Source organism: Pithys albifrons, chromosome 3 (genome assembly GCF_047495875.1).
Source record: "Pithys albifrons albifrons isolate INPA30051 chromosome 3, PitAlb_v1, whole genome shotgun sequence".
NCBI classification, from domain to species: domain Eukaryota; kingdom Metazoa; phylum Chordata; class Aves; order Passeriformes; family Thamnophilidae; genus Pithys; species Pithys albifrons.
In genome coordinates, this window is record NC_092460.1 from 92,668,987 (window position 1) to 92,685,538 (window position 16,552).

Sequence of the window (16,552 nt, forward strand, 5' to 3'; positions counted from 1 at the left end):
TACTTCTGCGCAGAAAAAGAGTTTGAAACACAATATTAGAATTTTTTAAGTGAGTTAAAAGAAATTCTGATGGTTTCACAAAAAACAAAAGAAAACAAAAAACAGCAGCTTAAAGCATCTACCTCTGAAAGAAGATACACAGCATATTAAAAAGCTTTGAGTTTCTTATCAGTATGAGATGTGAGAAAGAGTGTAAATCCAAAAAGGTCAGACAGACCTTACCTGTGCTAGGTCTTGTAACTGGCAGCCCTTTACAGTTTTGTACATGAAAACTTCACACTCATTCCTTCTCTCAGCCTGGGAGGTGAATGAATATCACCTTTGCCACTTCCATTTCCCTTGCAGCAGACTCCAACTTACACGAACATTTGTGTAAATGTTAGGGAACAAAGAATAAATTTGAAGTCCTGCGATCTTTCCATATGAAGGTATCCCAGAAAAATGGGATTGGATTGTTCTGCAAACCCCCTGTGCTGGGGGATACAGTTCCAGAATGGAAATAATAAAATTCTCAGTTCTACACAAGTTGAACACCTATACAAGCCTGTTTTATAAAAACCTATGCAGAGAATATGGAGTTATATAAAGAGCAACAGCAAAACAGACTGCTTATATGGATAACACAACAGATTTTTCCTCTGTTTTGAAAGTCTTTATAGCTTATATATTTTGAACAGATGTTGTGACCTTTTTTTACACTCTGCTGCTTTCTGTTATAACCAACAAGCAAGATTTAAAATGACCACTGAATTTCCTGCTTCAAAGACATGGTAACTATTTTCAATACTGCAAATCTTTTGTGTAATTCATGCTAATCAAATTAATTATCATGTCTGGTAGAGAGTTGTTTTTTACCTGAAACTGTGTGATCCTTTGGGTCTCTCAGTAGTTTGAGCCTGGCATGAGGGAAAATGTACTGCAGGGGCTTCCCATTTATCTGAGGAACACAAATATGCATGTCGTAAAAGATAAACCAAAAACAATTGTATCAATAATTTCAGACAGTTGAAAACAGGAACAAGCAAACAAACATATTTCATGCAGGGAAATATTATAACTTCACAATCAGTAACTCAAGTTTCATGACATTTTTCAGACTGCAAAATCCTTCTGCAGGAGAATGAATGTCTTCCAATTTCCAAAGTCTTTTGAAAGACCCAACCTAAAACTTATCTGGCAACATTGTAAATGAAAATTCACATTTACCTGGGATGATCCTAGAGGGTGTTAAATTTGAAAGCATGTACCTCTACGACAGACTCTAAAGAACCAGGTTCCTTTTGGGATGATCCCACCTGCCCCATGAGTTTGGGCACAGGATGGGCCATGCTGCAGGGACTGACCCATCTACCAGGGATGACAGCCCCGAGCCCACACCAAAATGCCTCTGCAGGAAGAGTGTTGGTGGCAACACTCACACCTCCCACCCATCACACACCCTCTTTGGCTGCAGTTTTGGTCTTTTGGTAGCAAAGCTGAACTCATCACCTTTCTGTCTCTGACATATGGGTTCCAAGCCTGGGCACTGCACCCAGACTGAGGAAGCACAACTGTGACTCCTCCAGGATGGGACCTTGGGCAGGCAGACTCAGGGAGCCAAAGGGACAATACTATTCAGCATGGCAATGCAGCAGTCTGACTTATCAGCAGCCTCCCGCCAAGAGTTAATTACTATTATTTATCTTTAAGTAGTATTTAAAGGGATTAAGCTCCTCCTGAACCAAGCACTTCAAACCCAGTTTCTGCCCTGGAGAGTTTATAAAGTTAATGGATAGCACACAGAAATGATGGGAATGGAAACAGAGAAATCAAGGGACTCAGCTGAGTCCCACACTGAGCAGAAGAGTTAATACATATATTGTTGTAATTCAGTTACCTACTCAGTGAATGATGTTGAATTTAGAAGGTTGAAATGCTCCCATAACACACTGTGAGTAGTATTGACTGAATTAATTTATGCCAGACATAGAGGAGATCATGGGTTTGGTAGTGGACAAGTACTCCATAATAAATCAGTACATGAGATCAGGCAGACATTTGAATTTATCATGGAATTTTGCCAGGAGAGAGTCTAACACTGCCAGGTGTATAAAGTGCCATGAGGCTTCCACACTTATAAATGGATAGGGAGAACTTTATGTACTTAATAACATTATCAGAAATTCATCAAGGGAAGATAACAGTAAAAACAATGTACTTGTCATGTGTATCTTGCATAAAATTGTAAAAAATCTAGAAATGCATCTAATTTTCCTTTGAATTTAACAAAGAAAAATATAAAATACTGCAGTTCATGAGAAGCATATGAACATGTTTGAACAGATCCTTCGCTGGGATACATTTTGGTGGGAACAATTCAGTCTTACTGAGGAACACTGAAGCTCTTAAACTTCAATTCACATTATTTTAATAGTTCTATCTTATCTTTCCTTAGAAAAATTTTTAATAAATAATAATCAAAAAATATTCAATGCTATATTGTACATGACTGCTGACAAATGTCAGAAAATATATACTCCCTCCTTCTCTAGCCTATTACTTGCTCATTACTTTCACTTCTAGAATTTTATGAGAAGAATAAATCTTGGTGATTCATAAGGGCCTGAATAAAAACATTAAAATTTATTAGCATTCAGGGTAGCATGTTATTTTTTTATCATTGTTGGGATTTAAATTGGATGTGTTGTTATGCATTTACTTTCAGACCTGTACGTGTCTGAAAATGACAGAATAAAAAAGAAAAAACAGTGATTTCTGTAAATAGATAATGCAAAAAAATAGTTATATTGTTCTTGATGCTTTTCCTTTAACAACTAATTTCTATATTAATCTGAAACCTACTAGCATATTTGAAAAACTGTAGCACACAAATTATTTTGTTTTTAAAATTCTCCACATCTTCTAACTTTGACTAATGTTGATTTCCCTTCACCTGAATATTTGTCAGGAGGCCTTTCTAACTGGCTTTTCCCAGTTTCCCAGTGAAGATACAGATGAACCCCACTGAAGCTGCACAGCTGTGACACTATTGACACATACCATGGTGCAGAGGGGCCTCCCTTCCTCTGCATGAATGCAGGAACACAGAACATGCAAGTCCCCAAGCTCAGATCTAGGTCATTGAGCAAAAAGTGACTTGATCCCACTTATTTACTATAAACTCCAGAGATTTCTGCTCTCTGTCCCTGTCATGAAGATCCTTCCTCACTTTTTGTAGAAAATTCAGTAAACTTGACTTGCAGTTCAGCACTGGCAATGTCATACTCTTTCTCAAGGAATGTAAGCTCTAGTCATGTGTTTCATGGTATTAGTCACACCTTCCAAAAACTGGAATAAATGGCAAATAAATATGCTGAGATTTTCTAAGACTGTTACAGAAGATCAGTCTAAATATGCTCTTAATTTTCCCTTTGTTGTGTTTAAATATTCTGTCTGATAAAGAAACTCCACGGAATCCTCATATAAGGGAATTTTATAAGGTAAAGAGGATAATCTAGAAGAATAAATTTCTCCACTGTTATATTTAAGAAATGAAATGCATGAAGTGTATTTTAGTATTCCAGGTGAAGTCTATAGCCACACCTATAATGTATTAACTGGTCTTTGCATCAGATCATCAAAGCCATGGTAATTACTGGTTTTAAATGGTGCTGCACCTCTCCTTCCCACCAGTGTTAGACAAGGACTGATAAGATGACTCTCAGCAGCTCCACTTGGTTGTGGTCCTCTAGGAAATATCTTCAAGGAAAACTTTACCTGAGCTAGGTATTCAGGAACAGGATGGTGGATGCTCACAGTGGTGGGTTAGGCAATATCTATCCTAATTTCTGAGTATAACAGGTACTCGCGTGAGCACACAAGACCTGTGAATGCTGGGACCAAGAATTTCCACAGCTTTGTTAACCCTGTCTCTTTGAATTGCTATAATTCCTCTATGCAGAGCACAAAAGTCAAGTTCTCTAGAAACCCCCAAGGTGAAAAGTTCTGTCTGCTGACAGATCCCTGATGATGGAGATCAGTTGCAAAAGATGTACTGAAGGAAAACTGAACAAATACGTTGTTCTGCTCATTGATAAGTTGCAAAGTGTGTTGCACTTGCTTCTGCAATTAGGTGAGTACAGCACTCTGACTTTTGATGTGGAAGTCATTCTGGCATGCAGCGAGAACAACATTTCTGGGTGTCTAAGAAATTAAGCTAAATTCTATCCTGAATTACAGTGAGGGGGTGGCTAAAAATTAACTTATTAAATTAAATATTTTAACGCTTACACTGAATTTAGGGATGTCCTGTTTCTTGTTGTATTTCCAGAGAATCTGAATCACAAAATGCCCCCAACCTCAAGCTTCTAACAGAAAAGAAAAATTAGTACGATTAAAAAAAAAATCTCCTTGCTAGCTGGAAAACAAAACTAAGGAGGATAGACTTCAAAAATGGGGGAAAAAAGTTTGCAAGTGAGTTATCTCTGTCACAAATGGTATTTTCTTCTTTCAACCCTACTGCTCACCTCATGACCCATTTTTTTTCATTTCTAAATATAATTTTCATTTTCAATTTTGAAATATCCAAGTGCCCCTAAAAAGGCATGACTTAAATTTCAAGAGAATGGTAGAGACCCAAGAACCAAGAGGAGCATACGGGTTTTTTTGGCCTTTAGAAACAGGGGATTCCATTCAGAAGGTTTCAGATCTACACAACTTGCCTTCTTTTTGTGATTAGAAAGTGGTTGACAAAGTGAACTGATAACAATACACTGGTAATATGATGAGTTTGGGATTTTATTATTCATTTAGTCCTTAAATAGACCCACAAATGATGACCGTATTTAAAGTATTTAAATACAGTATTTAAACCCCCTCTCTGGGAAACTATTTATTATCTGATAATATACTCTCACTGTGCATGCCCTTGTCATGAAGTTTTACTGCCCTGGCACATCTTCCTACTGTTCCTTCCAGAACTGTTTGTAACAGCCAGTTTAGTTTAGAACATACAAATAATTTTCATATAAAATAATAATAAAACCCCCTTGATGTCTGGAGATTTAAAGAAGTTGCTGGTCAACTGGCAATGAGGTCAGCAGGGATCAGTGGGAAATCTGCCATATATTACATATTGATTAGGTTTAACCATGTTCACTCTTCTCAGGGAATCAGGTAAAAATTAATATATTGGGAAATGGCTATCAAGATATTCAACTGCACTGCAATTTAATCAGATTTAAGAATACTATATAGCACCACAGAAGTTGCTATAGAAACATATTTTTCATATTTATAATAGAGTATGTAAGCTTAATCTGCTACATTAAAAGGAATCCATGGAAACCTGGAAGTTCGGGATGGTCACTCCACTGCACTGTTGTTTTAAAAACAGAGGGTAGTGCTTTATTTATTACTTTCAGTTGTATAAACCCTGTGGAATGTAATGAAGCTTTTCTGATTTCATCCAGTAAGGAAATTTATCCATACATGCAAAAAAAAAATCTTCAGGAATATACATATAGTAGTGGTCAGTTTTTAACAAAGAAGAGCATACAAATGGCAAATTTACAGCCACTAAGTGTATTTGGAAACACTGATTCATACATTACAAATGGATTAGTGCTACTGATGCAAATTCTTTCTGTGGCTGGTTTGTGCTCAGTAAGGGATATCAAAGGAGTTGCAATGACTTAATTCCTATGCTAACTAGGAAACTGCTCTTCTTCAGGAAATTATCTGCAGCAAAGGAAGCTCTGGGTAAAGCTCATAAAACCTACATTCAATTGTCAGTTCAGATGGTTCAGGATGGAGAATGATTTGCCATTCTTAATTCCAGGGTACATTACACTTGGACACTACAGCTCCATGTGCAGGACTGAGACAGGTACAGGAGACAGGTACAATGAATTCAGCAACTATTTTGTTACACACAAGGCTGAAAACCCCTTTAGGGACTGTTTTCTTTGCCTCATCACCCTCATGGGCCTGAAAGGGTTTATTTTGCTTAGTAAATTTAAAATAGAAAACTAATGGAAAAAATAAAGATATTAATACTGACTTAATTGCTTCTGTTGCTAAGTGTTTTACTTTCAGAATTTAATATGGAGTTAATAGAAGTTTTTTTATAATTTCGTCTGACCCTTTTTATCTTGTCATAGAGCAATTTAATGTTTGGATATATCTGAAAATAATTTTTTTAAAGTTATCTCAAACAAATGTTCATGGAAGATATTTAACATACACAAGCTCTGAGTAGGATATTGATAAGGTGGATGATATAGAGTTGGTCAGAACTGAAATTTCACCTTTACAGAGACACGTTAATACTATTTTGTACCAGTGAGTAACTGACAGTAGCTAACCAGGATGTGTTGTGAAGCTTCTCCTTACACATCACTTCTCTTCTACAGAGGCTTTTCATGGCACCAGATGGAATTATTTAGAACATCTTCACACCCCAGTTTTCATCCCAGATTTTACAAAACCTTAAAAAATGTCTTTCTCAAAATTTTAATGCAGTATCTCTATTTCCATAAAAGACTGGGGATATCAAAACATCTCCGTGGAGAAAAAAAAAAGCAGCATATTTTCCTCTGGAAAAATTCAGGAAAGCAAGAACTTTTAGGCCCCTTAACCTTCCTCTTGAAAAATTTTGATCAAAGCTTTTCAACCAGTCCTAGTGTAGTGCTATTTACATGAGAGAAAAAAAATCCCCAAGACCTCTGTGACTAAGACCTTGCCTTGTAACTTTTTCCCAGGACAAAAACTCTATGCATCTTACTGACCACCTCCTTATCACAGACCTCAGGGTAACCTTTTAGGACAAACCTGTTTTTCAGGGAGAATTTTCAATTTTGCCTTGCTGTAGTGGTCAAATACAATTATATATGCTTAGAATAATGAATGTTTCTCATGAAAATTAGAGTGCTCAGAGAGACAGTTTTTAACTATTCCCAGTGATAATACAGGCTTTGAAGACTCAAAAACATCCTTTATTTTGCAATAAAGTTAATTCATAGAATGATCTATTTGAATAGATTCCTGTAAGAATTGTATCTTGTAAAGCACTTCTTCTGAACAAGAAATGGGTAAGCTTAGTACACCTTAGGCTGTGTAAATCTAATATAGGCTGTGTATATGCTAAACTAGAGACAGAAAAAGAGGGAAAAATAACTGACAGTTTGTATGGTAAAATATCTTTAACACTTACTTCATAAAATACACATCCTTGCTTCATAAAACCTACGTTCAATTGTCAAATGTCAGTGAAAATGCTCACCAGCATAAAAGTTTTGCAGGTTGCCTGACAGTAGGATATGTTTGTGTGTTTTCTGAGGAATTGACATGAGCAATATAAGCTATTAAGTGTCACAAAGGGGACAAGAAATATCTTCTCTTAGATTCATAGAATCATTGAGGTTGAAAAAGGCCTCTAAGATGGTCAAGTCCAGATGTCAAACCACCACCATGTTTACCACTAAACCTTGTCCTCAGGTGCCATATCCACCTTTTTTTTAATATATATATATATATTTCCAGGGATGGTGACTCCATCATTTCCCTGGGCAGCTTGTTCTAATGTTTGACTAGCCTATCCATGAAGAAATTTTTCCTAATATCTAATCTAGACCTCCTCTGGTGCAACTTGAGGCCATTTCCTCTCATCCCAAGGAAATGCCTGCACCAATTGCATCCATTGCATCTCATGGAAAAAAACCCATAATCTAAATAAATATATAAGAATATATCAGAATATAATCTAAATGGATCAGTAAAAATGATGAATAATGGAAGACCTTAGAGATTTGAAATACATAAACTCTGTTAATATAAGAGAAAATGGGACAGTACACAAAGCTGAACTAGATTTCAAAGTCAGCAAGCTTGAAAAGCAAAATATGGAATTTTTCTTTCTTTCTGTAATAAATTATTCTAATTATTAGACAGATAAAGTCTTGCTGATTTATTCAATAATTGATCAGAAACTACTGTCATTATACTCACCAACTGGAAGAGGAAAAACATATCAACAGGATAAAACAACTCTTTCCCTTTAACTACTACAAGACGAGACTTGAATTTGGATGGCAAGGTAAAATGAGACTTTTTTTTTATTAGGAATATTTAATCTATATATATATCCAGTTAGGAAATTAACTCTTCTCAGATTCACTTAAAAAAATCAAAAGATAACCTGTAAAATTAATACTGAATTGTAGAGGAAATTTATTACAATTTCATCACCAAATATTGATGATGAATACAAGTTCAACAGCATTTCAGCTGAATGTAGCTGGAATTCCATTAATCCTGTAGTCCCTACAGTTTTGGACTGTATGATTAAATTATCAATCATTTATAAAACTAAAAACACATCTTACTGGACAGCTTACTTGATCTTGGTGTTGACTTGGTGGTCGAGAGTGGGCCAACTTCTCTGGCAGCCTTCTGTCGAGGATGTGTCCATTCTCCAAACGAGACTCTCTGGGCTTGTCAAACCAATCTGTTTCTTCACGACGGAGATGGTAGGCTTGGAAAACCAAGGACAGGTCAAATGCTCTGATCCAGGGCTGGGCAAAGGGCAATAATGTGCATTGTGCTGAGTAAACATGCAGAGTGGTTACTAACTGGCCATGCAGCTAAAGCAAATTACAGGTGAGACTTGAAACATTGAACTTGAGCATTATTTAGCTGTGATACAGCAAAGGGAGAAGATTCTGTTTATGTCAAACCTAATACAGAAGGAACATGCTGCTGAGTGCTATAGCCATCTTCCTTCTGGCAGCTCAGAAATACATTGCAGATTTCACATATATCTAAAATGTTTGTTGGAAAAAATTATTCAAATTAGTTACTTTGGAGTAGACTAAGGAAAAAAATAAACTAGGAAAATGCAAAATAAAAAGCAACCCTCAAACAACCCTCAAACTACAAAGTCCATTAATTCCCAAATTTCTGAAGTACTGTTCAAAATATTTTGGAAATAATCTAGAACAACCTATAAGAAAATTATTACTTTGTGAAATCAGTATCAACTCAAAAATCTATGTAAGTCTTTGTAATTGTAAGCAGAAATATCACAAGTGTTCTAATTTTGAATTCCATCCCATGATTTTGTAGAATGAACCTTTGTGTATGTATCGTTAGCCAGAATGTTCTTGCTGCAATAATTCTGCAAGACTAATGTTCTGATTGCAACAGTTTTAAGCTTGTATAAAGTCGATTGTGTTAGGCACCTTTTGAGATCAAATAACACCATTTCACTGAAATCAGTTTTGAAAATGCATATATTTATGCTATTGACTATTGGATAAACTGACATAGGTGTTACTCCATTTGGATCAGAATCTTTTGTGTTTAAGAATATACAGATTTTTATGTTGTCCATTACTGTAGTTAATTGAAATGTAATGTAAGTTTGAAGTTTATACTTTATTAAGAAAGATCAATTTGGAATTCAAAGAAAGACATTATTTGCTTCAGTAGAACCAACAAAAATTGCAAATCTTAAATAAGATCAGTTGTTACTATAGTAACAAGAGTGAATGAACATGACACAGAAGAAAATTTAAACAAAAATAAAGGTATTGTGCATAACCTTTCCTATTTAGTTGTGAAAGTAAACTTAATCGAGTTGGTTTAAAAAATAATTTGAGAAAAAAAATTAATGGGACAAAAAAAAAGACTTGTCTTTTTTCATTACTACAGTATTTTCCTTGACGACTGTACACAAACTTAACATAACATAAAATGGTTTGAAAATATTATTTAGATCAGCATATATGAATTACCAGAAAGATCATTAAAGGTTGATGCTTGTCTGGCTAGTGATTAGTTATTGATTAAGTTCTCTCAATAAACCATTATGATCTAATACACAAATCCTTTATGCTTTACACATTTATGCCAATTGACTAGTGCCTACAAATAGCTGCCTAGTTCATAACTCAGCCTGATGGAACTTCTTACTGAAGTTTGCATGAAGAATTTAATGTATTTTCCTGACCCACCATGTCAGTGTTGACTACCACAATCTGTGTCATTAGCTCAGCAGATGAAAGAGTGATATTTTATTTTCCTCCTCCCTCAGTTGAAATAAATTTTGCTGGATTTCTTCTTTTGAAAAAGCAGAATTCCATTCCGTTCAGACCAGCCTACCTTTTTTTATCATAACGTGAAGAATAACGTGTGCACTTTATATAAAATTTAAAAAGTTATATATGTATGTATGTATGTATGGCCAAACTTTGCGAACGAAGATTTGGGAAGGGCTGTCCCCACGTGGGTGTGCCCTTCCAGCCTGCACAGTGGATTTTAGGTGAGGCTCAGCATGCGCAGAACTGGCTCCACCGTTTAAGTCCTGAGGTTCATCTGCCACGGCCGAGCGAGCTTGGACAGTGACACTGAAGTCCTCAGGACTAGAACCTACAGCACCCGGCATTTCCCAGGAGGTCTCCCATCCAAGTACTAATTCGGGGCTGACCCTGCTTAGCTTCCGAGATCTGACGGGCAGTTAAATGTATGTATGTATGTATGTGTATGTAGACACACACACACCACACTCACATGTGCATACACACCCCCCCCTTGGTTTTCACTTGTTCAGCTGGGATTTGTTACAGCTGACAACCTGAGAACAGCCAAGATGAATCACTGACAGCCTTAGAGGGGTCATCCTTTTATTCCAGTACTAACAGTATGCAGCCAGATGGTTCCACCTGTAAAAATCTCCCGCTGGAGTCAGTAAGATCCCATGCTGTTAATTCCAAACAGTTTAACCAGGTGATACTGGACTCCAGGCTGTGGAGTTCAAGAAACCTGATCAGAGAAGTAACAATGATCACTGTAAATCCCACAGATGAAAAATTACAAGGCATTGTTTGTGTTGATGTCTTGATGTCTTCATATCTCAATTTTAAAGTTCTAAACTCTATGGTAAAATTACCAAATTAGAGTAGAGTAGAAAAAAAATCCTTTAGGTGAGAAAAGGTACATTTTACATCTTCTGATATAGAAGCTGTCCAGCGAGGACTTTATATTTGTAAAATGGAGTACTAGCTTCAGCATTCCTGAAAATTAGTATCTTCAATATACTTAATAGTGTGTAGAAACTGGCAGATGTGGGGTTGATAAAGATCTGTTTCTGGATCAGAGCAAAGCATTCATGGTACCGGGAAACCTGAGAAAACACGAGGTGTTTCAAAAGCTCAAAATGTAATTATTTTTAATGGCCAGCTCTAGATGTTGTGCTCTTTAAACACTAAAGCTATTTTTTAACCTGTTTTAAGTTTGGAATTCCAGTATCAGTACTACTTATGTGCTGAAGCATTGTTTTAAGATTTGCTATGCATATACTTAGTGAAGAGCAGAAGGTTTGGTCTCAAAGTCCTATTTGCATTCTCTTCTGGGTTATTTTTATGGAATGTGACTTATAAAAAATGAACAGAAAGTCAAGCACATCTCTCAGCTTGAACAGAAGAAAAACAATTTAGATTTACAATTTAAATTTAATACTTTGACTTAAAGTCTTGTATTGAAGCTTCTTAAGATGATAAATCAAGTTGTAGCACAAGCATTTTCCTAAGGCAGTGCTTAAGACTGACTTTTTTAATGAAATCTCTTCACCACCATGCAGTAGTTGGTTAATTTAAAAAAAAAAAAAAGGCAATAAAGCAAATTATGTTGAAAGGCTGGATGAAACATGCCAGAATAGCTGTCCACTGTCAGGACATCAGGGCACTACAGAGAAGAGGGAAGTCCAGTAAAAGGAAGGCCCTAATTTATCATAGAACTCTATGGAACTGTCATTGCTTCTTTAGAACACTTTTTTATCTTATACCCAAAATATATGAATTATTTTCAATACAGATTACTTGCTATTAGACAGCATATTTGAAAATAATGTCATAAAGTGTTTTGATTTCCCAAGAAATAAGCCGTTAGTGAAGACACAAAAAGATAGCTAAGAGGGAAGCCCTGGTATTCAATGATATATCAATCTAATACAGAATATGTGAATAGAGTTAGAATAATTCTGAAAGTTTGCAACTCATCAGAGACTAATTTATAATTGAAACATGTTCAACCTGAAGCGTAAAATGTGTGTCTTGTACAAAAATATATGAGAGACATAATGCACTGTAGAGCAGAAATACAATTCCATATGACCTGCTTATATGAGGTAGAATAGCACCAAACTGGATTTTTTGGTCCAATTTGGTTCTCCTTAGTCTTCAGGAGGAACAGTCCTGTATCTTTCACAATGTGATCTAGAATAACCTTTAAAAGTCACAAATTGAGATGAGACATGATGGCATCTACTTTTTTAAGAATAAAGACATGAGTTGCAATTTGGGGAGTTCCAATTCCTTTTGGATTTCATTATACGACTCTGTGTGCTAAGAATTTAAGGAAAATGAAAACACTTAAACTTCTGATAAAAATCAGAAGAGCTGATGATCCTGAGTCTCTCCTGTAACACGGAGTTCATTAGGGGGTTGTAAATATCTAAGAAATATGAAAAGAAACTTACAGAACAAAGCCCTTAATATGTAGAATGATAAAGGCAAATAAATCAAATTTTCTAATGCTTATGAAAGATTTAGCATGTGTGAAAAACCAATAATGTAATAATGAATAGGGGTTAGTAGAAACCCGAAAAACAAACCATACCACTTCATAATCATGCAAATGTGCCTTTTGAGACAATCATTGCCATTTACAGACAATATAGCACATGCAAAGTCTCTTTTATTGTGCAGTAAATACACGTAAGAAAAAGTTAAGGGACCGCATACAATTTCAAACATATTCATTTCATTTTCTTTCAAACTATCTTTATAATTTTTAAACAATTTAGAATATAATAAGCCTGAACTGACTCAAAAAAACCTGATACATAATTTGCAATTATTAGGTACTCAACATCAGCTTTAACATTCTGCTGTACTTATTCAGAAGCAGCATTTTTAATTGCACCATTTATAATACATCAGAAATGTTCCTTTCATGAGCTTAAGTGAGATAAACTCCTGTGCTTATTTGGCAGACATATGTATGGGGTGCATATAAAACCAGCTACGCTGCATAACCCATCAATAGAAGTAAAAGACTTTAGGAAGTTTATTGAAGGATGAGATTGTCTTGCACCATCCAAATGGCAAATTATCTTACATAATCACAATTCTGAATGCACAGAAGTCCACATGACAGGATGCTTTCAACAAACCATATGTGGAATGCTATTTATCTATCACGATAAGCTCTATATGGTTCTAACATATAATATGTACTTAATGAACAGACTTCTATATAAACACAGATCTAAACTGGTGCATCAGGAGATGGAAGTATCAGTTCTTGAATTCTATCATGGAATTTCATGCAAATAAAATTACTAGAGTTTTTTTTAGAGATTTGGGAGAATATTTCCAAATCCCAACAAAAACTATTGCAAATAAGTTCAATGATTCACAGTCACTGGATAAAGTTCCACATAAAGACTGATGGTTAGGTCTATATTGTACATGGAATGTTCTACACAGTATCATTGGAAAAGTAGACATAAAGAAGTGAAAAGGAAAATGCACAAGCAAAACAAAAGGAAAGCAAGTCAACAACAATAAAGTGAGCATGCTATAGTAGCTTAACACCATCCAGAAACTGCTGTTAGGATAACATAAAAAATATCAAATAAAACAAAATAAATCAAACCCCAAAAATGTAGATACGCAGAAGATGCACCAAGGAACAGAAGAACAAGTCTTTGAAGTGTAACAAAAATTAGACACATGCATAGAAATGAGGATTTGTGTTGTGATAGTAAGATACCAGTCTGAGGCCTAATTTACCTTCACTGTCTGACATGGCATGCTGGAAGTCATCCATGATGAAGGCTATATCTCGATCATAGCCTCGAGTCCGTGACTCCTCCCTCATATGCTGCTGGACCTCAGGTAATGAATGGCTCGATCCAAACTGGTCTCTGGTATCTGCAGATATTGGTGGCAAGGGTCCAGCTGCTGCTCTGGCCATTCCCATTGGCTGCCCAACAGGACTTAGTGGGCTCTCCTCCTCTGAGTTCTGTGCTACTATTGGGATCCTTCCCCTGCTTTGGCTAATAGGTAGACTGGTGGGTTTAGCTCTTCCAGAAGGTGCTGCATGGCTAAAGGAAACATCTAAGGGTTCAGCATCTTGGGCTTTCAGTCTTAAAGAAGAACTGGAAGAATCCCTTTTCAATGACAAGTCAAGCCCATACACTGAGGAGGGCCTAGATGAGGGCCTAGATCTACTACCACTGCTATAAGACTTGTCTGCTTCATCTTGTAGTGTGGATCTCATTGTTGCACCTAGTGCAGTCCCAAGGCCTGTTCCAATGGATGACGTCAGAGGTGCCCCCATGTATTTCTGTTGATCACTGATATTTTTTCTAAGGCCATAAGTGATATCATCCTGAAGAAGCCTTGCCCTAGTAGTAATTCCCCCAAGTGTTGAAGTGCTAGAAGTCATATAGCTTGAATAGTCAGGCTCAAGGTCTCTGCTTTCTTGGATGGGTGAAAACTTTGTTAGTTTGGGGTCTATCAAAGCTTTCTTGTGTTTTGACTGCTTCTGGTAAAGAAGGGCTGCTGGGAGCTGCTTAGCTGCCTGTTTCTCAAGAGTAAGCCTACCTATGCTATACTTCTCAGATTTTGGAAAATGCCTGTAGCTGCCCTCTCCATGGTAATACTGTGACAGGCCAGCCAGATGATCAAGACTTTCTGCACCTCTACGGAACTCTTGCTTTATCTGGTGTTTCAGAAGTTTGAGCTCATAGGGGTCCTCCATGGGGTCTTCATCAGCTTTAACATAGGAATGTAACCTAGAGGAAGTCTGCAATGGTGCTAGAAAGTCTGACACTTCTTGTGCTCTCCTAGCTTCAGTTGTGCGAAGCAGTCGGTCTGTTTTGGTCAGATCTTTCTCATGGAGGCTAAAGCTGGAACCAAGTGCTCCTGTTCCTTTAGTAAGTTCTCCTATATCATCAATCAGCACATAATTTCGGGGTGTATGGTGGTGGTCTATATCTGCATAGAATGAATCTGCAGATATGCTTGATATTGGGCTGCTTGCTATGCTGTTTCTCTCATCTAGTCCTATCCTTAAGTCCAAGGTAGAGTATTTACTGCCCAGCTGGGAAACTGCATAACTATTGTCAGTTGACACTGGTGCTATCATGAGAGGCTGATTGCGAATTACATCATAGTTTGTTGTTATCTTAGGCTCCAAATATAAGGTGGTCTGTCTTGGCTTTGGCTGTATCACCATCATCTGTGATGGGAGTTGATACGATGTCTGTTGAGATGGTGGAGGCTGAGCCTGCGGAGTATAGGACATAGTAGCTCCTGTTTGGAAAGCTGTCTGGGTCTGATAGGGTGAAACCTGCTGGTGATATAAAGGCTGCTGTTGTTGGTAATGTGATTGATGTGTGAACTGAGTTGGTGCTTGAGTTGGCAGGGCAGGAGATGAATACTGATATTGAGCATACGGGCTTGTAGCAGGGGCAAACTGTGTTTCTGGCTGGGTTTGTGGTGGCATAAACTGGTTAAATTCTGTCTGGGGTGCAGTACGTGGTCTTTCCAAGCCATGCTGAGTTTCTATTCTGGTTGACCTGGTATTATTAACTTCACTGTCTGACATATAATCACGCTCTTCTGCTACTCCTTGTAGATAGGCACGCTCTCTCTTTTCTCTTTCTTTTAGTAGGGCTTCTTTCCTCCTATTAATGCCCATTTCCAAGTATCTTAGCTTGGCATCTATTTCTTTTTCCTCCTCATCTAGCTCTGCTTGCTTCTTCCTAAGCTTGGCTGATTCACGTTCAACCAGATCCAATTCCCTGTCTATATCCTGAAGAATTTTGGCTCTGGCCATAGTGGTGGTCCTACAAATCCTTCTGCGTGAAACTGATCCCACGGATGTATATGGGGACTGAGTTACTGCTGTTGCTTCCTCTGGAGGTGGGTTGGGCAGAGTCCTCTTCACCTTCTTTTGAGTGCCTGCTGGAGTTATGCTTGAGGGACCTTTTGACTGCAATAAAAGAAACAAGACTGAATCACTATTTTGGAGACAAATTAATCTCAAGTTGTTTAAATTTTTTCATCAAATAACTTTATATCTTAACCACATATTTTCCCTAAGAGAGAGGAAACCTTGTTTCTGTGAATGAGCAGCAGGAAATGGCAAGAAAAAATGCTGTCAGTCTGCTAAAGATCAGGAAGATAAGAAATCTAGTGCAAAATAAGGGTGACACTCACTAGGACTTTGTTCAGCCTAAGATTGAAAAATCTACCTTATTGTCTTGAAATTGAATTGACCATGATTTAAAAAAATTTGGGTTTTTTTATTTCCATATGCTATACATAAACATATCCAATGCATGTGTGTGTGTGAGGGGAATATATACACATATACACCTCACTTTTATATAGCATTTAATTAAAAATGTATAATTAAAAATGTACACAATACATATTCATATCTACATTTATATATAATCTGTACAGTGAAATAGATGACTCTGAGCAAGACACAGGGTGCA

General features: G+C 36.7%; 1 protein-coding gene across 13 annotated transcripts in view; it reads right to left on the minus strand.

Moving 5' to 3' along the window:
• PCLO (piccolo presynaptic cytomatrix protein) overlaps positions 1 to 16,552 on the minus strand; it is a 341,027-nt gene that overhangs the window by 134,439 nt on the left and 190,036 nt on the right. For 11 of the 13 annotated variants that reach the window (XM_071552734.1, XM_071552737.1, XM_071552732.1 and 8 more), the window contains exons 7-9: positions 13,833 to 16,041; positions 8,364 to 8,512; positions 856 to 937 (exon numbers count right to left, since the gene is read on the minus strand). In XM_071552734.1, the coding sequence (XP_071408835.1) occupies positions 856 to 937; positions 8,364 to 8,512; positions 13,833 to 16,041 (2,440 nt within the window). The remainder of the gene's footprint in view (positions 1 to 855; positions 938 to 8,363; positions 8,513 to 13,832; positions 16,042 to 16,552) is intronic. The other 2 variants (XM_071552738.1, XM_071552733.1) reach the window with 1 other exon arrangement.